Raw genomic sequence first — 22,151 nt, forward strand, 5'->3', positions numbered from 1 at the left:
CTTTAAATACATTTGCCATAACTTTGGAGAAAACTGGTATAGACTATGTAGAAATCTTATAACACTCATTTTGTACAGATCTCTTGGAACTACAGAAATCTCACCATGTGACAAGAAATCTAATCAGCTTAAGACAGTATAGTGACATTACCTAAAGACCTACAGTAATTGGGGGTGCCTGGGTGGCTCAGTTGGTCGAGTGTCCAACTCTTGGTTTTGGCTCGTGTCATGATCTCATGGTTTGTGAGTTTGAGCCCCGTGTTGGGCTCTGTGCCGACACTGCGGACCCTGCTTGGGACTGTCTGTCTGTCTGTCTGTCTCTCTCTCTGTCCCTCCTCTACTTGCCCATGCATACTCTCTCAAACTAAATAAATAAACTTAAAAAAAAAAAAACCCACAGCAAATGAAAAGAAAGACTAATTTTTTTTAACCTAATGATTTCTGTATTGGTATTACGAGTCTACAGGCACAAGCAGACCAATTCGCTAAAACTTAAAGCCACCCAGAGCAGTGTTACTCAAAGTGTGGTCCACCAGGCCACAGTCTGTACCACCTGGAGCTTCCTAGAAATGCAAATTCTCAGGTCCCACCCCACAGCAAATGAAGCAAAATCTCTGGGGGTAAGACCCAGGAATCCATGTGTATTAAGTTTCATAGACACTTCTGCCAGTTAGAGTTTGAGAGGCACTCAGTAGAGCTTAGATGCTTGGAGGCTAAAAAGAGGCCGTGTGTGGAGGGCTCAAGGGGGCGGTGCCTCAGTCTTCCTAAACACTGAAGACGCAGGTCTCAGCAGCAGGATGAAATAACGTATGTGGGCAGGTTCCCAGGAACAAGGCAAGGGTGTTCTTGGCCTGGACTCGGCGAAGGGCCAATGTGGACAAAGAAGAGGGCTCAGGGGGAAACAGAGGTGAGGGTAGGGGCACAGGTGTAGTAACAGATTTCAAAGCCCTCTTATCTGGGGATCCTTTGTCTTCGGAGGTACCTTTACTTTCGAGAACTTAAATAGGGCTGGGCAGGTGTCAGCTCAGAGGACACTTCTAAATTATGCAGCCGCTCAGGGTAAGAAAAAAGAAAAATTAAGAAAAGGCAGCGATTCGGGTCAGAAATCCTATTAGTGCTAGAAAAAAACCACTTAGCTGTGGTGTCTCATGTTTTAATGTCTCTTGGGAGCCTGAGGACAAGGTGAAGTGAGAAATGCCTAACATGTTGCACTTGAGCATTTAGGGCAGATAATAATCAGCACATACTAAATCACCATTTGAAAGTTTCACAAATCTCTGGACAAAATGCAGCTGAGTTAAAGCAAATCAGCTTATTAACGTGATGTAGCAGTAAGGACAGCCACCCTTTACCTTGTCAACATTAGCTCGAGTTTTAGCAGATGTTTCCACATAGTTGACATTCCACTGGTCGGCTCTGGTTTTCGCCTCTTCTACAGAAACCTGCCTTTTATCTTCTAAATCTGATTTGTTACCAACCAGCAGAAATGGAACATTCTCATCTTCTTTTACTCTTAAGATCTGCTCCCTGGATAAAAGAAAATGAGAAGGAAATATTAATATCACCCCCACAGGTTAAGCTAACAAAATAACTAACACCATCTGCCATTAGCCTTTACGTGTGTGTGTCTACATAACAATTAACTCAATCATGGCACGGTAGGGCGTGTGTTGCATTCTACCACCAACCACTTGAATTACACACTTCACTGTTGAAGGGAAAATACACTGAAGAGAGTAGCAATATGGTAGTGGAGGCACAAAATCAAAGTGTCAAAGGCTACTTCCTCCAAGTGTTTTTGAAAATAAGCTTTCAACGTAAGGATGGTTTTAGATTTGCAAAAAGTAGTGAAGACAGTGCAGAGAGTTCCCGTATTCTCCACACCCTGTTTCCCCTACTGTTAACACCTTACGTCAGCATGGTACATTTATCATAGCGAAGGGACCAATCTTGATACATCATTATTAGCTGAAGTCCAAATTTTATTCAGATGTTTTCAGTTTTTCCCTCCTGTCCTAAGATCCCATCCAGGACACCACATGACATTTAGCTGTCATATTGCCTTAGATTCCATGTGACTCTGACAGTTCTCAGACTTGCCTTGGTTTTGATGACCTTGACAGTTTTGAGACGTGCTGGTCAGCTAATTTGTAGAAAATCTCTCAACTGGTATTTGTCTGATGTTTTTCTCATGATTAAATTGGGGTCATGGGATTTGGGGAGGAAGACCACAGAGGGAGAGAGTGCCATTCCTATTACATCATATCAATGGTCCTACCAAATGTTTTAAAAAACCCCACACATGCCAGAAATCTCTGCAAGTCTGCTCTGGAGTACAGCTTTTGTATTCACAGAGAAGTTATATGCTGTCACCAGTTCCAAAGGTATCATGGCTCTCTGTCCTTCTTAGGCGACTGTGAGCAAAGTACTTCTTTGCCTCAGTTTCCCATGCGTAACATGGGGCTAACAATAATACCTTCCTTATAAGGTTGCTATGAGGATGAAACGCAAAGTACTTAGAGTTGTGCCCAGCACGTAGTAAATATTCAGTAAACGTTAGCTGTTCTTAATCATTATTATTACTGTGTTGGAGAAAGTGGTTTTCTTATAAAATCAACACTTTCTTGCTAACTTACCGGTGCCTCCCCTCTGAAATTATTAAAAGACGTTGGAACTACAGGAACACAAATAGTTCAGACTAAGAGAAAAACGAGAAAATTAAAGGGATTATTGGGATGACAGGTCAGCAGAGTATACCTGGTTTTGCGAGGATCTATCATGATAAGATAGATTTGAGAGACTGAGTATGAATCTTCATCAAGCCTTGATCTCAGATTTGTCCATTTTGTGCTTCTTAGATTTTGTGCTTCTGATTTTAAGAGATAAGATGTAAAAAATGCATGCCTTAGAATCCATGAAATTCGCTAGTATCTGGCTTGTCTTGTTAATGCTTCGAAGTGTCTGGTGTGTGGTGAGCACTGTTATGAGTATTAGGCAGTGTTACTACCTTTCCTATCACTTCATTCACCTGATTTCCGATGTTGTAAATATTCTAACAGACTCAGTGTTTGTAGGCAGCTCTTTGGACCTGAATTCCTAGTTTTTCTTTCTTTTCTTGAGAGAGAGAAAAAGAGAGACAGAGAGAGAGGGAGTGGCAGAGACAAAGGGAGAGAGAGAGAATCTTAAGCAGGCTCCGCACCTAGTTCCTGATCCCGACACAGGGCTCAATCCCATGAACTGTGACATCATGACCTGAGCCAAAATCAAGAATCAGATGCTAACTGACTGGGCTACCCAGGTCCCCCTAATTTTTTTTTTTTTTTTAAATTCCTAGTTTTTCTACCGTGAACAGATTGTAGACCATATAGTCACCTCCATCTTCCACTGACTGGTACTTAGCCTATTACCCATCATTTTAGGAAGTTACAATGTCAGCCAGGCACAGGGACTTGGTGACACATGCTAAGCTGTACTACAGGGCTGTGATGTTGTCTACCATCCACGTGATCTCTTGCAAAGAGCACGTCAACACTCACCATCACTACTATTAAATTTATGACGTATTTGTGAAGGGGATATTAGCCAGTCCAAATCTTTTTCTACTGCTGGTGACAACAAATTTGCTGTTACCTCCTTAACCAGTTTCCTTTGTGATCAACAGCCTCACACTAAGATGTTAACAACACCTGACTTACTACTTAATCTCACTAACCACCAGAGACTGACTCTGGCATTTGTGACTAGTACTTCTGGTCACATGTAGATATAGTCATTAACTTATTTCTTAATAAATACCTCATAAGTTACGAGTCCAATGCTCCAGGAAGACCAATACTGAAAATACAGTGTGATTAATGCTATCAGAAATGTGGTGTTGGAAAGCCTGGACCTTCTGGGTTCAGAGGTGAGAAGACAATATTCATGAGAGTTAATTAGCTGGTTTTAATTAGCTACTTTCCTGGATGTCAGAGAAAGGCACTGCTATATCTACAACCTTCCTACGCATTTTACTTAATGTGATGCTCCCTTTAAGCGGAGTTTTAGAGGCTATTACAGAATTTTAGAATAGGAAAGTACTTTTATAAACTGGCCCAACTTTTTCATTTTTGACATAAGAAAAGTGAGAACCAGAAAAAAAAAAAAGAACATTTTCTAACATTTCTATCAAACGTTTACTAAACATGCCCTGTATGATATATGCCAGGAACAGTACCAAATATGGGTCCTGGGGATCCTCAGGTGGATAGGAAATGGGTCCTGCTCTCAAGAGTTTTCTCCTGGTCAGGAAAAACACATGCAAATCAAGCTGATGCTACAAGTGCAGCGAGTGTGCTCTCAGAGTGGGGCCAGGCACTCTGCACACAGAGGAGCAAGCAGTGGTGGGTTCTGCCCTGGGGACAGGAGGCCCAGGAAGGCTGAAGAGAGGAGCCGCTGCTGGTGCCACACTCTGCGGGTCAGACCAGGTGGAGCGCAACCACTCAGACTGTCTCAAAAATGCCTTTCCTGTGTCGCCACTGAGTCACTGGGACTGTTATGGGAAGGGCAACACACTGGAGGGACAACAGAAGAGTAATGAATGATTCACTTATTTTCTGTAAAAGCCACAGCCCAAGATTCTTACTCTCTTTATTCCCTTGAGACACCACTTTGGCTTTGGCAACTACAGTGACACATTTATCCCATCACCTAGAATAGGACTTGCTCCATAATAAGCGCTCAAATATGTGCTGAATGAGTGAATAAGCACTGACAGTTCTCTAACTTTCAACACGTCTCCCAGGACTGTAAGTTAGCAGGGCCTGCCACTGTGTGCACTTTATCCCATACATAACTCCTTCTTTAGAGACAACAAAGTTAATTTTACAAATATATGTGCATTTTAAAAGTTTCTCAATGACGTGTCTTGTCCTTGAGATTCCCTGAGTTCTTGACACTTTCGAATGCACACGGAAAGGAGGCTTTGTGTAAGCCCAGGTTCAGTTTTTGCTCAAGTGCTGGAAAACTTCTTTCCTTATCTGTGGAAATCCTTGTCATCCTTCATGCTCATCTATCTCAAGAAGGCCTCTGAGCTCCTCTCCTCTCCTGGTCCCTGTAATCATCACTGCCCACGTCTCCTACTCTGTCACTACCTTGTTCTTGGTTTCAGGCCTTCATCATCTAGGCTGTGTGAATCTTGAAAACAGAGGGTTCACCACATGCTTCTTTTGTGTCCCTTATACCAAGGCAAACACTTAAACAGAAATAAAAAATATATAATTAAAGACTACTTTTGGGGCGCCTGGGTGGCTCAGTCAGTTAAGCGTCCGACTTCAGCTCAGGTCATGATCTCACGGTTTGCGAGTTCGAGCCCCGTGTCAGGCTCTGTGCTGACAGCCCAGAGCCTGGAGCCTGCTTTGGATCCTGTGTCTCCCTCTCTCTGCCCCTCCCCCACTTGTGCTCTGTCTCTAACAAAAATAAATATACATTAAAAAAAATTAAAAAAAAAAAGACTACTTTTGATTACGCATGTAGTAACTGAGGCTATTCAAGAACTTATTCGTGGCCTATTTCTCTTAGAACCCCTCTCCCCTTCACCAACCGCCTCCCTGCAAACCAAAGGGATGACAGAATTTGATTAGGCAAATAGTAAGTGAGATATAAAAACTATTGTATCACACAACCCAGTGTACCACTCTACGGTATTATTACTTCTATTAATTTTATTTTTACATTTATTTATTTTTGATAGACAGAGAGAGAGCACAAGTGGGGGAGAGGCAAAGAGAGAGGGAGACACAATCTGAAGCAGGCCCCAGGCTCCAAGCTGTCAGCACAGAGCCCGATGTGAGGCTCAGATTCACAAACCGCGAGATCATGACCTGAGCTGAAGTCGGACGCTTCACCGACTGAGCCACCCAGGCGCCCCTACTTCTATTAAGATAATCTGTGTGCACTGTCGGGGCATCTGTGTGGTGAGGAGGATGGCGATGTGCCCGCTCAGCATCACACGGGTGCTGTAAAGCCAGTGACTAACGCAGAAAGATCTGAAATCTGGGTCAGAGCTCCATTATGTGATCCAAGCATCAACTATTCCAGCAGCATTAGTACTGTACTCTGAAGAGAAATACTCCAGTAACGCCTAACAGACTTTGGGGACTGAGGCTGCCACCATCTCATGTGGCAATACAGAGGGCACGGGGATGGCTGGAAGATTACATGACGTACACGGAACACCCGAGTGTACATGCACTGTGGATGGAGTCACGCACTACCATCAAAGAGGGAATAAACACAACTGCACACAGAGGGAAAGACTAACAAGTAACCACCTCTGGTTGTCCACTTGTTTCTGGGGAGGACACCTGTACAACGGCACTCGTCCCTGACACACCTGAAGTCGGCTGTGGCTGCAAAGGATTCCATTTCTGTAATCGAGAAGACACAGAGGAAACCCTCCCCGCTCCGAAAGTAGTTGTCTCTAATTGCAGCGTAATCCTCCTGCCCAGCTGTATCCAAGATATCGATCTGCACTTCCTCCCCATCCAGCACGACCTTCTTCCGATAGCTGTCCGCTTTGGTAGGCTCGTAGTCCTCCACAAACTACAGAAGATGAAATAGAGATTCACGTGAAGCTGCTGAAATAGTACAGAGAGGTCCCATGTACTCTTCATTCAGGTTTCCCCGATGGTAAAAACTCATTAATTTAAATTTTCATTTTAGGTAATTTGGTGGCTTCGACATTTGTAAAAAGCCAGGGTTAAATGATTAAGTCTAGACTGTTTACAGCTTGAAAACGGTGCTGTTTTCTTCCTTAAAACACCATAACTACAAAAGCTATTACACATATATTTAATCAAATACATAAAAATTCCTTTCAATGTGACACTAAATATAAATTTTCATGCCAGAATTGTGGAAATAACTTGAAAGTAAGTCAATATTTAGGTAAGCATTGAGAGTTGTGAAATCTCTTTTCTAAAATGAACCAAATCAAAAAAGTGACTTATACTACTCAGTAGAGTGGCAAATCATGAACTTTTAGATCTCTCTCTAAACATCTGATTTTTAAAATAACAGTACAACTAAACAACTTTACATTCCCACATCCATCTTCAACTCTGTAAATCTCCCCTTGATATTTTTGATCACTGTATCATTGTTAGCATGTAAGGATGTATACATACACACTTGTGTAGGGTTTTTTTTATTAGGTCCTATAAGTATTTTCATTATCTGATATGTTCTTATATATTGGCTCAATGTCTATATCCCTCTACGAGAATTTAACCCTTGGGAGTAGGGACTTGACTATTCTACTCATCACTCCATCTCCCAGAGCTTAGAACATGTCTGAAACACGTAGACGCTCACTAAATAATTATTAAAAATACGAACACAGTGTATTTGTAACTATAAAGGCTATGGGACATTCTACCATATTTACATGCTAATTTTTATTTGCATATTTATGAATATCAAATACAAATATTCAGATAGCACATCAGATACTATGGTGAATATTAGTATTTATCAATACTAAATGAAAAGTTAAGCATTCATCAAATGTAAGGTACGTGAACAGTCTTACCTTTTTAAAAATTTTATTTATTTATTTATTTTGAGAGAGAGAGAGAGAGAGAGGGAGAGAGAGAGAGAGAGAGAAGAGAGAGAACATGCACACATGTGGGTGAGGGGCAGAGAGAGAGGGTGAGAGAGAATCCCAAGCAGGCACTACTACACTGTCAGTGCAGAGCCAGCTGAGGGGCTTAAACCCACAAACATGAGATCATGACCTGAGACGAAATCAAGAGTTGGATGCTTAACCAACTGAGCCACTCAGGCACCCTGTGAACAGTCTTACTTTTGACCTCCTCCATATTGTCAAGAAGGGGCCTGAAATTAGCAATTAGTTTGAAAGACTAGTTATTAAAATGAGTAGTAGGGAAAACAGATTGAACAGATAAATCAGCAATTTCATTTAAAGTACCATTTCAATCTCCTCTCTTTCCAAATTTTTTATTATAGTCCCCAGCGAACAAGATAATTGATGGAAGCGTTTTGTGTGTGACAGAATGCTGATGAGCAGGAAATAGGAGACATCGGGTGGTAAGGATCTGCAGGATTTGTTGTCAGGAGACCAGGCTTAGAGCTTGGTCACTCATCAGAGATCACTCTTCTTGGGTTGGGTAATCTCCCTGGGGTTCTGTTTTCTCATCCGTAAAATGGGGATACTACCATACCATGCAGGATTGTTATGAAGATTAAGTAAGAAAGAATAATCATAAAACCCTGCTTCTATTGGAAGAATTGAGGATAAATGCTTAAAATGGATTATCAACTCTTAAATCATTTAGGCTTGATAAGGAAACTCTAGGGAAATAAAGTTCAACATAAATACAGGAACACAAATCTGTACCTTCTAGTGATTATATTTTAGGGCCATAGCCTTTACTTGTTTAATGATGAGTATATGCTAAGCCAAATACTACAATTGATTTCTCCATGATTATTAAAATTATTTTATTATTGGGGCATCTGGCTGGCTGAGTTGGAGGTGCATGTGACTCTTGATCTCTGGGTCATGAGTTCAAGCCCCAGTTGGGTGTAGAGAGTAGTAAATAAAACTTAAAAAAAATTATTATCATTACTATTGTTAAAGTTATCACAGGACACCTATGTATGTTAACTTTAAGTCTCAATTAGGTACTTTACCTACTAGTTCTATTAATTCAAGGTGGGAATCTCCATTAAAACACTTCAAATGAAAAAGCCAAAGTTAGATTGCTTCAAAATAGGTACTGTTTCCAGTTCTGTTTTTAAAGTAAAGGTTTTTAAGGATCTTGAATTATTGACTCGTTAAATCAACATGTGTACAAATAGCTCTGAATTTAAAAACAGGAAAAAATGATTACTAGCTTTCAAGGACTTAAGGAATACACCTAAAACAGCACCAAAACTAAGCACAGAAATACTCTCTGAAAGCCCAAACTTCGATATCCATTATAAAATCGGCACTTACCTCATCATACATGAACTGTAGAGTCAGAGCAGACTTGCCCACACCACCACTGCCCACCATGATGACTTTGTGTAAGGCCAAAGAATTCTGACCCTTGGGCTTATTTGCAGCCATCTTGTGTCAAAGAGTTTTCAGCAAAGGCTTAAGAAGAATCTAGAAGAATAAAAAAATAAGTAATGCTCAGTACAGTCTTCCTCAGAATTCCAAGTGTAGGAAAGAGATAAGGTGTCCTTGGGCTTCAAGATACTAGTTTTTTGGGGCGCCTGGGTGGCGCAGTGGGTTAAGCGTCCGACTTCAGCCAGGTCACGATCTCGCGGTCTGTGAGTTCGAGCCCCGCGTCGGGCTCTGGGCTGATGGCTTGGAGCCTGGAGCCTGTTTCCGATTCTGTGTCCCCCTCTCTCTCTGCCCCTCCCCTGTTCATGCTCTGTCTCTCTCTGTCCCAAAAATAAATAAAAATGTGGAAAAAAAAATTTGAAAAAAAGATACTAGTTTTCATTCTGTGGTGATTTTCAACAAACAGCAAACGAAGCACGCTCAAGAATCACTTATGAGAGAACACCATGACAATACAAGTATGTGACTCAAGGGCATTGCTCCTACAATAGCTAGTTTTCAGTAATGAGCTATGACCAAAGGTGAAAATTTTGCAGCACAACCACATGCTGACAATAACGAAGTATTAGATGTATTAGAATATCATCACACAGATTAGGAAAACAGGCTTACCAATCACTTGGTCTTCATATTAACCTTTATTGGCAATAATTAAAGAGATGTTTCTTCTAAGTCTAGGAAGAAACAACTGACCAAAAAAAACCACAAAAACCAAGGTTGCTGATCGAAAGGCTTACTCACTGTCAGTTTATAAAAGAAGAAACCTCATGCCAGTAACTTGGTAGCAGAATTAGACAGAATCCAATACTGTAGATCAGAGCTCCCAAGGGACATTGTGGAGGAGATGGCCGATCTAACTTAAATCCCTGGACCCAGTGCACCCTCAGTTTCTTCAGAAAGTGCATGTTTATTGCCCTCACGTGCTTAGTGTGTGGAGACCGGATCCTCCAGAGGCTGGGGTGCTGCTGTACACTAACGGCACCTGTCACTCTGGCTCCAAAGCAGGTCCCTTGGCCGGGAGGTCACGGCAAACACAGGGTTTGGGTGGAGCCCAAGTGAGGAGCTTTTCTGTTACTAGAGGCTCGAGGGGTTGCAGGTGGCTGCAACACCCTTCCTTCTCAGCGTCTTTTGACTTGTTTTGGTCCTGGGACAGCTTTCCCAAATTGCAGCTCATGGGACCACACCTGATCCTGCCTGCCTCTCCGTCCTGTGCCCATCTCCCCACTCAGCTGCATCAGTCCCAAGCCGGCCTCCTTCAGTTCTTCAGATGCTCTTCTGTGCCTCTTGGCCCTTGCCATGCAGTATCCTGTATTTGGCATATTCTTATGCAAGTTGGCTAAGACCTCTCTGTTTCTGGATCTCAGTCTTACCTGAAACTCGACCTAAATTATGCTCTCCTCTACCCTGTGCGCTCATATAGCATCTGATACTTTCCCTCATGACCATTATCACGAGCTGAAATTGCTTGAAATGTGTTAGTTGCTTAATATGGGTCTTCTTCCCGAACATACCAGAAGCGGGTTGAGTGCAGGGGCCATAGTCTAGTTGGTTTACTTTATGCTTAATGTGACTAACATGGCTGGGTAAAGTCAGCCACTCAGTACGCATGTGCTGAATGAATAAACAAATGTTCTCAGTCTGACAACCTTGGGGAGTAATTTAGACTGTACCGGTATAAAGTAGCCATTGCTACTAGACATTCAATCACAAGCCTGGGCAAGGACAGTCTACTGTGGGTCTGTGCCTCACACACTGGCTATAACCCAAGAGCTGGGCCCTTCTCAGGCTCTGCCCAGAAATCACGCCCATATGACTATTTGCCCAAACAGAAAAGTCTTAAAGAAAGAAGCAACTCATAATCTTACTATCCATTTAATATGAACATGTTATACTTTGAGACTGCTTTCAATCTACGTGGAGTGTAACTCTGACACTATCTGTGCAATTTCTTTAAAAAAAAAATTTTTTTTTTCCAACGTTTTTAATTTATTTTTGGGACAGAGAGAGACAGAGTATGAACGGGGGAGGGGCAGAGAGAGGGGGAGACACACAGAATCGGAAACAGGCTCCAGGCTCTGAGCCATCAGCCCAGAGCCTGACGCGGGGCTCAAACTCACGGACCGCGAGATCGTGACCTGGCTGAAGTCGGACGCTTAACCGACTGCACCACCCAGGCGCCCCTATCTGTGCAATTTCTGATCCCGTTCTTATTTCTGTAACATTTTAGCAGAAGCAGTTTGCACTGTGAATTGTATTGTAAAGACTCTACACTTGGAGGCTAGCAGTTTCATCAACTCAACAAACAAGAACTGAGTCCCCCCTTTTTCCTGGGTACCAAGGACATGATTGTGAATGACTATCACTGCTCAGAAACAGTGAAAAATACCAGTGTATTTCAGATAACTGATAGCCTTATTCAAATAACTAAAAGCCTTAAGTATACTAAGCCTCAGTAGCTTATGGAACATGCTCTTGCTGGTATTCCTATATAAATCAGGAAATGATCCTCACTATTATGATCCTTACTTGCTGGCAGCTATAATCATTTCATGACTATGTAGCTACCGATTTTTATCTATCTATCTATCTATCTATCTATCTATCTATCTAGAGTGTGTGTGCATGCATGAGCTGGGAAGGGACAGAAAGAGAGAGAGAGACAGAGAGAGAGAGAGAGAGAGAGAGAGAGAGAATGAATCCCAAGCAGGCTCCGTGCTGTCAGCACAGAGCCCAATGCAGGGCTTGAACTCATGAACCCGTGAGATCAGTCGCTTAGCCAACTGAGCCACTCAGGAGCTCCTACAGATGTATTTAAAGTCACAAAACTGAATGAACTCACTTTGGGATAAGATGAAGATGGGTAAGAGAAGGCAGCAGAAGAGATATCCCTGAGACAGCTCAACAGACTTGTTCAGGAGGAAAAGTGGCCACTCAGGAGGAAATCCAGTAATTGTACATAGAAACTGGTTGACTGTCAAATCCTGCTGGGAGACTGAGCTGAGATATAAGAAGATAAGAGACTTACAGAGAATTGATTACTAGATTTTGGCAAGATGGAGATTGCTAATAACCTTGGGGAAAGTCATTTCACCAGTGAGGTAGGAATCACAGCCTGAATGGGGTGTGTTGGAGAGAAAACAGGAGGTATAAAAATGCACTTTTTTACTCTGAAGATGAAGAAATGTGGCCATAGATGGACAGAGTTTTTGTTTGGTTGCTTTTAAAACGTTATTAATGGATGTTCATATGATAATCATCCAAAAGAGGCAGAAACACATTAACACCAGAAAGGATAAAAACCGTATCGTCATCTCATTAGATGCGGAAAAAGTATTTGACAAAGTACAATATCCATTCATGAAAACAACTCTCAACAAAGTAGGTTAGAGGAACACATTTCAACATAATTTTTATTATATATATATATATATATATATATATATATATATATGTATGGAAAAAATACAGCTACCATCATTCAGGAACAAGATAAGGATGTCCACTCACCACTTTCATTCAACACAGTATTGGAAGTCCTAGTCACAGCAGTCAGACAAGAAAAAGAAGTAAAAGGCATCCCAATTGATAAAGAAGAAGTAAAACATTCACTATTTGCAGATGACATGATGCTCTACATAGAAAACCCTGCAGACCACCATAAAACTACTAGAACTGATAAATGAATTCAGTAAAATCGCATATAAAATTAATATACAGAATGGGGCGCCTGGGTGGCACAGTGGGTTAAGCGTCCGACTTCAGCCAGGTCATGATCTCACGGTCCGGGAGTTCGAGCCCCGCGTCAGGCTCTGGGCTGATGGCTCAGAGCCTGGAGCCTGTTTCCGATTCTGTGTCTCCCTCTCTCTCTGCCCCTCCCCCGTTCCTGCTCTGTCTCTCTCTGTCCCAAAAATAAATAAACGTTGAAAAAAAAAATTAAAAAAAAAATTAATATACAGAAATCTGTTGCATTTTTACACACAAATAAAGAAGCAGCAGAAAGAGAAATTAAGAAAACACTCTCATTTACAACTGCACCAAAAATAGTACGATACCTGGTGAAGGGGAGGGGCAGAGGGAGAGGGAGAGAGAGAATCGTAAGCAGGCTCCACATCCAGCACCAGAGCTCAGAACTCTGGGCTCGATCTCAGAACCATGAGATCAAGACTTGAGCCAAAATTAAGAGTCAGATGCTTAACTGACTGAGCCACCCAGGCACCCCTACTGTTCAATTTTTTAAAGTGATGTGCTAGAATAATACTATAGAACCTATTTGGTTAGGGGTAGGTTTTGAGTTTTCAAGCTGTTTTTCTCTGCTTCGTTCAGAAATTAGACACATACACCATGCTCAAAATATTCATTTAAATATGAATTACCTGATTTTTCCCCCTCCTTCTCTTCCTTCCTCCATCAACAAAGGCACCGCTTTTGGTGCTGAGGCTATGGAGTTGAACTCCACAGGTCTAGGGTCTTGCCTCATGTTTAGCTGAGGTGTATGCATACTGTATGAGTTTCCTGTTGCTGCTGTAACAAATTACTACAAACTTATAGTGGCTTAAAATAATACAAATTTATTGTATTACAGTTATGGTTGCCAGAAATCCAAAATGAGTCTTAAGGCTCAAACAAGGTATCAGTTGGACAGATTCTTTCTGGAAGCTCCAGAGGAGAATGTATTCCTTGCTTTTTCCAGTTTTTAGAGACTGGCACTCCTTGGCTCTTAAACAGTCTTAAATCTCTTTGAAAAAAGAATTACATCTCTTGGCTACATCACAACAATCTCTGCTTCTGTGGTCATATTGCCTTCTCTTCTACGGTAGTCAAACCTCCTTCCACTTCCCTCTTAAAAGGAGACTTGTGATTACATTTAAGGCCCACCAGAATTTTCCAAAATAATATCTCAAGATCCTTGATTTAATCACAAAGTCCCTTTTGCCATAGAAAGTAAGATTCACAGATTCCAGAGATTAGGATATGAGTATCTCGGGCCATTATTCAGCCTACCACATAAAGTGGGTCAAGGTGCTTCAGACCACAAACCTTCAATCCAAATTCTAAACTCTCTATTTTAAACTTTAAGAAGTTTTCTAGAAACGATCAACCTAGTTCTCCAATACTGAATAAGGAATACTCTTATCAAGTAAGAGATCAAATATTCTCTGGCCACCAAAAGTGAAAAACCCAACGATCTTCATATTTCCAGAGCTCATTATCTTTAGACTTTCCTAATAAAGGTACTTATTATTAGTCTAGCAAAAATATTAGCTGGTAAATTCTTTAAAAAAAATTTTTTTTAATGTTTATTTATTCTTTTCATAGAGAGAGACAGCATGAGCAGGGGAGGGGCAGAGAGAGAGGGAGACACAGAATCTGAAGCAGGCTCCAGGCTCTGAGCTGTCAGCACAGAGCTGGACGCTGGGCTCGAACCCAGGAGCTGTGGGATCATGACCTGAGCTGAAGTCAGTTGCTTAACCAACAGAGCTACCCAGGTGCCCCTCTGACTGGTACAAGTTCTTAATGAGAGATTCTTTGTCAATAAAGAGATTAAATGAATCATTTGCTTCCCCTCCTATTTCAATAGTGCATTAAAAGTTTATGATCACCAGAAGTTCAGTTCGTATCAAACCATTACTAATCACATGTAGGTAGAGGCCAAATTAGTGACTCACTCTCAGAATATAAAGTATTTCATACAACAACTCACCCATGGCACTCCCTATCTGCATTAAGAATATCTGCTCAATAAAAAATTCCCAGGAATTTATTATAAAATTAACAATTTCAGAAGAATTAGAATATACCTGACCAAGGAAACAAGATACACTATTCCTTTTTGAAAGAGTTTTTTTTTTTTAAGACTATTTAGGTTTATTACCAGGCACAAATAACAATATTGGTATATTTTTCCAGCCATTTATTTTATTTTTATTTTTTTTAATTAAAAATTTTTTTTTCTTTTTTAACATCTTTTATTTTTATTTTTTAATGTTTATTTATTTTTGAGACAGAGAGAGACACACAGCATGAATGGGGGAGGGTCAGAGAGAGGGAGACACAGAATCTGAAACAGGCTCCAGGCTCTGAGTTGTAGGCAAAGAGCCCGACGCGGGGATCAAACTCACGGACCACAAGATCATGACTTGAGCCAAAGTCGGCCGCTTAACCGACTGAACCACCCAGGCGCCCCCCCCCCCAAATTTTTTTTCTTAATGTTTATTTATTTTTGAGACAGAAAGAGAACATGAACAGGGGAGGGTCAGAGACAGAGAGGGAGACACAGAATCCGAAGCAGGCTCCAGGCTCTGAGCTGTCAGCACAGAGCCTGACACGGGGCTCTAACTCACAGACAGTGAGATCATGACCTAAGCCACAGTCGGAAGCTCAACCGACTGAGCCACCCAGGCACCCCAATTTTTCCAGCCATTTAAATAAAGCACAGGTATTATCAATAGTGTTTAATGCTCCGGAGTATGGAAAAAGCTTCCAAATCCTCCTCAGAAAGCTAGCTTAACATTGATAAAGTTCTAACAAAGAGATAATAAAGGAAATGTAGATTAACTGATCTATCATGTGAATACAGTGCAAAAATTCTAAATAAAAAATGTTACCATATAGAATCCAGCATATTAAAAGAATAAACCAAAGTGACCAAGTAGAATTCAACCAGATATTGTAAGAATAGCTTTATATTTTAAGAAGTCAATAGAATTCCTCAAATTAATAGAAGAAAATAATCATATTATTATCTGTATAAAGCCTATACTATTTGTAAAATCCAAAGTCTGCTGCTCATAAAAACCTTAATAAAGTAGAAATTTATTGGTACTCACTTAATATAGAAACTGGCTACCTTAAAGCCCACACCCTAAAAGTATCACTGTGCTTCATGATAAAATAAAACATTTCCATTAATGCTTTTTTCAGGAATAAGAATGTCCACTATCACCACTCTTTAGCATTGTTCTGATAGTGGCATCTGATGACATCAGAAAGAGAAATAAGGAGCAAATGACCATTATTAACTGATAATACGATTTAATACTTAGCCCAAAGGAATCAACTGAAAAATTGCTATCAAAAAGAGATTTCAAAGGGTAAATGGTTCTATACCAAATATATTGTATAAAGAATGAATTTCTTTTCAAATAAACGGCTAGAATGTATAATGGAAGAAGGGGCCAAAGCAATTAAATGGGGGAAATGACAATCTTTTCAACAAATAGTCCTGGAAAAATTGCATAAACCTTAGGAGGAAAAGAACCTCTACTCATTTCTCACCCTGTGCCAAAAAATTAATTTGATATGTATGATAGACTCAAATGTAAAGCTAACATATAGTCTTCAAAAAACAGAAAAATATCTTTGAGACTCTGAGGGAAAAAAAGATTTTTTAGAGAGGATACAAAAAATATGAAGTACAAAAGAAAAAACTGAAAAACTGGACTATCAAAACTAAAATCCTCTACTCATCAAAAGGGACTGATGAGAAAATTAAAAGGTAAGTCACAGGCTGGGAGAAAATATTGTCAAAGGACTTGCATCCAAAATATATAAATAACTCTAACAAATTAATAATAAAAATATAAGCAACCCAGGGGTACCTGAGTGGCTCAATTGGTTAAGCCTCCGACTTTGGCTCAGGTCATGATCTCGCCGTTCGTGGGTTCGAGCCCTGCATCGGGCTCTATGCTGACAGCTCAGAGCCTGGAGCCTGCTTCAGATTCTGTGTCTCCCTCTCTCTCTGCCCCTCCCCTACTTGTGCTCTGTCTCTCTCTCTCAAAAATAAATAAACATTAAAATATATATATATATAAACAATCCAATAAAAACTGGGCAAAATACTTGAGCTTCATAAACACTTCATAAAAGATTATTTCTTTGTCCAAAAAGTTCATAAAAAGTTGCTCAATATCAGAAGGACATTCAAATTAAAGTCACAAGGATACACTACTTTATGCCCACTACAATAGCTAAAATTAAAGAGTCCACATTGGATGTAGGAAAGGATGTTGAACTTTCAGAACTCTCATGCCTTGCTGGTGGGAGTATAAAAATGGTACAATCATTCTGAAAAATGGCAATTTCTCAAAAAGGTAAACAAACATAACACATACCTTATAACCCAAAGTTCTACTCCTACATTTTACTCAAGTGATGTGAAAACATCTGTCCACAAAAATACTTGTACAAGAATGTTCAGTTTTCTTCACAGTAGCCAAAAAGTGGAAACCAAATATCTAAAAACAACAACAATATATACAGAGAGTGGAAGAAAAGACTCGATTTACAAGAGCACTCACAAAGAGTACATAACAGAGAATGAAATGAACACAAACTGTGTAAAATATACATGAAGACAATTTAATAATGTACTTGGGTAACTTTATAAAGGGTGACTCAAATAAATGAAGATAGATCTTGTTTTGGGGCAAGAAGATTGTACACTGGTTAACAAAATTTTGATAATAAAAGACTATTAACTTTTAATATGCGAAAATGTATTCACAATAAAAAAAACACCACCACTGAATCAAAAGACTAAGGACCTGATTTAGGAGTCATATGATCTATCTTCTAGAGTTTCCTTTACCCTTAAATTTGTGAAAGTAACTTTAAGTTTATTTATTTTGAGAGAGAGAGAGCGAGAGCAGAGAGAGTGCAAGCAGGGGAGGGGCAGAGACAGGATCCCAAGCTGTCAGCATAGAGCCCAACACAGGGCTTGAACTCAGGAACCATGAGATCGTGACCTGAGCCAAAACCAAGAGTTGGACGCTTATTATCTCATTGAGCCACCCAGATGTCCCTGTGAAGGTAATTTCTGATGTTGAAAACTGGCTTTAACTTTTTTTTAAAGGCAGTTTGGTATACATACAATAAAATCATCTTTTCAATGAGTTTTGATAAATGTAGTCACGTGATCACTACCACAGTCAAGATCCCTAACGTTTCCATCACCCCTAAAAGGTTCTTCTGACCCCCCTGCGGTCAATATCCCCCCATGACCCCATCCCTTGGCAGCCATTGATCCAATTTCAGTTCCTATTGCCTTTTCCAGAATGTTATATAAATTGATCATATTGTATGTAGCTTTTTGTGCCTGGTTTCTTTTACTCAGCTATGGCTTCTGAGATACATCCATATTGTTACATGTACCAGAAGTGCATATATATATTTTTTTTAACATTGGATGGTATTCGACTGTCTGGAAATAGCACAATTTGGTTACCTATTCACATTTATTTGGGTTATTTCATTTAAAAAATGTTAAAGATGAAGAAGCTATACACATTCATATACAAGTCTGTGTGTGTGTGTGTGTGTGTATCCCCCCCCCCCCCCGTGCACTTCTTTTGGGTAAATACCTAAGAGTGGGATTGCTAAACTGCATGGTAAGTTTGTTTAAATATGTTTTCCAAGTGGTGTACCTTTATGCATTTCCACTAACAAGTAGGCGATTTCCAGTTGCTTTACATAGGGTACTGTCATCATCTAGGCAGTCTAGGACATCAGCATTAGTATTTCATTGTGGTTGTAATTTGCACTTTCCTAATAACTAACCATGTTAAGCATCCTTTCATGTGGTTATCTGCCATCTATATAGGTCTTTGGTGTTCAAATCTTTTGCCCATTAAAAAAAATTTTTTTTGTGTGTGAGTTGTAAGAGTTCTTTATATTTTCTGGAACAAAAAATTTTTTTTACCAGAAAATATTTTCTCCTAGTCTGTGGCTTATCTTTTCATTTTCTTTACATGTTTTTTGAAGAGAAGCTTTTATTTTGGCGAAGTCCAATTTATCATAGTTTTGTTTCATGCTTTTGGAATCCCAATAAATCTTTGACAAATTTTAAGTGACAAAAAAAACTATTGTTTTTAATATTTATAAACAAAACTTTATTAATTAGTCATTATTAAAAAGAGAAGGTGGAAGGAAGTCCAGGTGAAACAACGTTAATAGCAACTGACACCCTAAAGTCTTCCTTCATTTTGAAGAATACAATTAAGCTCTATATGAGCAGCATTCAAAGTTAGAAAGTCACTGCAACACTGTTTTATTTTTGAGATGGAACAACATAATATTTTCCAACTATTCAAGCTGCACTGAATAACAAGAACACAAAATTATAATAAAGACTGAACTAAGGAAAGTAATACTATTTTAAGGTTACAGTAGCTGGAAACTGCTTAAAGATGGCTTAACATTTTGCCTTGTCTGAATAGTAAAAGTTATTTACATGACTTGCCAGACACGTTGTCAGATATCAAAGCACAGACCTAAAATCACAAAGGCTTGAATTACTTTATCTCCTTGGGCGTCAGCTTGTTTGTAAAGCCAATGTTAACATGAATAAAACAGCGTATATATGATAAGCATCTTTTTATTTATTTTTAAATGTTTACTTTTGAGACAGAGAAACAGAGAGAAAGTGCAAACTTGAGCAAGGGAGAGGCAGAGAGAGATGGGGACAGAGGATCCGAAGCAGGCGCTGTGCTAAAAGCAGACAGCCTGAACCACAATATCATCACCTGAGCTGCCCCTATGCATCTTTTTAGAAGATAGTACCTTTAATGCAGCATATATTCAGCCCCCATTCAGGGCAAAATTACTAACAGCAGCACAAAGGTAAAACCCTTGCCACAATTAAAACTAACAAAAATTTTCTAGAACAAATGAGGAAGTGATGGCTAAGCGAAGACTTGAAAGACAAAGCAATAGTAGACCAGGTGAACCTGGGAGCCATGGTTGGAGATAAAGTTGTAAGAAGTAAAAAGGGCCAGAAACAGAACGTTATGTACCAGGAATGTAATGATTTTTGTCCTCAAAGCAGTGGAGAACCACCAGGAGTTTTTAAGTGAGAGACTATGACTCAGAAGGGAGAACAGCTAGAAGCCTACAGGGCCATGGTGACTTGAGTGTGGACTGGGAGGTGTTGATGAATTCAAGAGACACTAAGGGAAAAGACTCAACCAATATGGGGACCTATTAGATGTGTGGGGTGAAGGAGAGGGGAAGTTCAAGCCAAATTACTTAACTCTCTGACTAGAGTGGATGGACACGGGTAAGGAAAAGCAGCAGCAACAGCCTTTTGTGGGGTAAGGGTAGGTAGTGAGAAGAGTTCATGCAAGGAAATGATGAAAATCACTTTAATAGTTCAAAATAATTTAAAAATTGAATCTAAGATTGTATAGCTGAAATATAAGAGGTTTTCTCACTCTGGCCCCAGTAGTTTTGTTAGCACATTATGACTTGATTTCAGTAATGCCGAGAAATAAGTAACAGGGTGAAACCCGAAAGGTAAAAGAGTAAAAAAAACCTATAAACTACTATCGATGGCGATTTTAACCCCTAAGTGTGCTTTTAAAATAAGATTATGTACTTTAGAAAAACATTAAATTGTTAATACTTATAAAGAATATACATTTTGTATATTCCTATATTCCTATGCTAACTCTGGGAGGATAAATAACAGTAACCATTTGAATTGTGAAACATGTGAATATGTTCCTTAATTGAAAATTAAATAAATTAAATGCTTTTATTCAATTTACCAGGTACAAAACTGCATGAAGAAATAATACTCAGAGTCTGGATGCTTAGTGATCTAAAAAAAAAGTATAATTTGGATAAGTTATACCTGCTTTAGGTTCTACTGTGTATGAGTTATAAATTAGTGTATATACACTCTCATTTTCTTCTTGATATATTTAGGAACTTCATATTGTCTATGAAAGCTTTGCTAATTAAAAAAAATATATTTTTTTTATTGAACTAATAAATTTTTTTAATTGAACTAATCCTGTCTGAATTATCCAGCTTAAAAATTATTCAACTAAGTAAGGCTTAGATCAAACTTAAGACATTAGAAGAAATATTGACAAAAAGTTTAACAGTAAACAGTCATAAGCACATAAAATATATTTTTAAAATATTTATTTTGAGAGACAGAGAGAGAGAGGGAGAGTACATGCATGTGTGCAAGCAGCTAGGGGTAGAGAGAGGGAGAGAGAGAATCCCAAGCAGGCTCTATGCTATGTACACATAGGAGTGGATGGGCACATAGATAAGTCAGGATCCCCAACTTCAAGGATTTTACCATCAAGTACAGAGACATGGGGGGAGGAGGTTAAGTTATAACACAAGTTTGCCTTCTGCATCCCTTTCCACTTAAGTCATACTTGTTTTTCTGTGTTGTTTTGTTGACCTCATGGCTGTAATTCTTAATGGCTATTTAGTATGTCATTTTGTGCATGTACAGCAGTTCACTTACTGAGTCCTGTAAGACATGACAGCCATTCAGAATTATTCAGTATAACAACTAATGACCATCTATCTATTTCTATGTTTAAAATGCTTTTCATGCTGTTTCCATAAGAAACAGAAATTGAATGAATGGATTGTTTAAGGTTTATCAGGCATAATGTCCAACTGCTTTTCAAAAGTTCTGTATAATTGTTCACAACATTCCTATTAGGCAATTGGTATTCTTTAAAAAAATCTGCTAATTACACATTAAGAAAAAGATCTCATTGTTATTTCTAATTCCATCTTTGATTACATGAGGAGGGTGAATTTTTTTCTATGTATTTGGTTATTTTGTGAATTGTTAACTCATAATTGTTAATTCATTTATAATTCCAAGTCACCACTGACTAGGCTTTCTTTCCTCTAGCTTCCCCAGTCCACCACAGCAGGTTTCCTCCAGTGGTGGAGAGATCTACTTCCCATTACAGATCTGGAGAAGTCAAAGACTCCATGTTCACTGTCATTTTAATGGTGTGTTTCCTTCAACGTTCGTGGGCAAGGAACAGGTTGACAGGTTGGATTCTTCTTCAAATATCAAAACAAGAGAGTTTACCATGTGTCACTAACACTTTCACTGCGACTCCTAATCCTCCTCAGGCTGAGAGTTTAAAAAGAAACTTTTTTCGAAAGCAGATTTCCAAAATTAGCATGGGAACCAATGTTGTTGAAGCATTTGTATGGGTAGGGTGTATGGGTAGGATGTCTAGTTGGCTCTTAATGCGTACAATCATAATATCATGTC

The 22,151-nt window shown here is 39.5% G+C and overlaps 1 protein-coding gene across 1 annotated transcript in view; it reads right to left on the minus strand.

Annotated features, from left to right (window-relative positions):
• Positions 1-22,151, minus strand: part of RALA (RAS like proto-oncogene A) — a 74,092-nt gene that overhangs the window by 8,737 nt on the left and 43,204 nt on the right. The window contains exons 2-4 of the mRNA XM_043588525.1: positions 8,999-9,151; positions 6,371-6,579; positions 1,353-1,527 (exon numbers count right to left, since the gene is read on the minus strand). Of these exons, the coding sequence (XP_043444460.1) occupies positions 1,353-1,527; positions 6,371-6,579; positions 8,999-9,112 (498 nt within the window). The 5' untranslated portion in view covers positions 9,113-9,151. The remainder of the gene's footprint in view (positions 1-1,352; positions 1,528-6,370; positions 6,580-8,998; positions 9,152-22,151) is intronic.

The sequence above is a fragment of the Prionailurus bengalensis genome, chromosome A2 (genome assembly GCF_016509475.1).
Source record: "Prionailurus bengalensis isolate Pbe53 chromosome A2, Fcat_Pben_1.1_paternal_pri, whole genome shotgun sequence".
NCBI classification, from domain to species: Eukaryota; Metazoa; Chordata; class Mammalia; order Carnivora; family Felidae; genus Prionailurus; species Prionailurus bengalensis.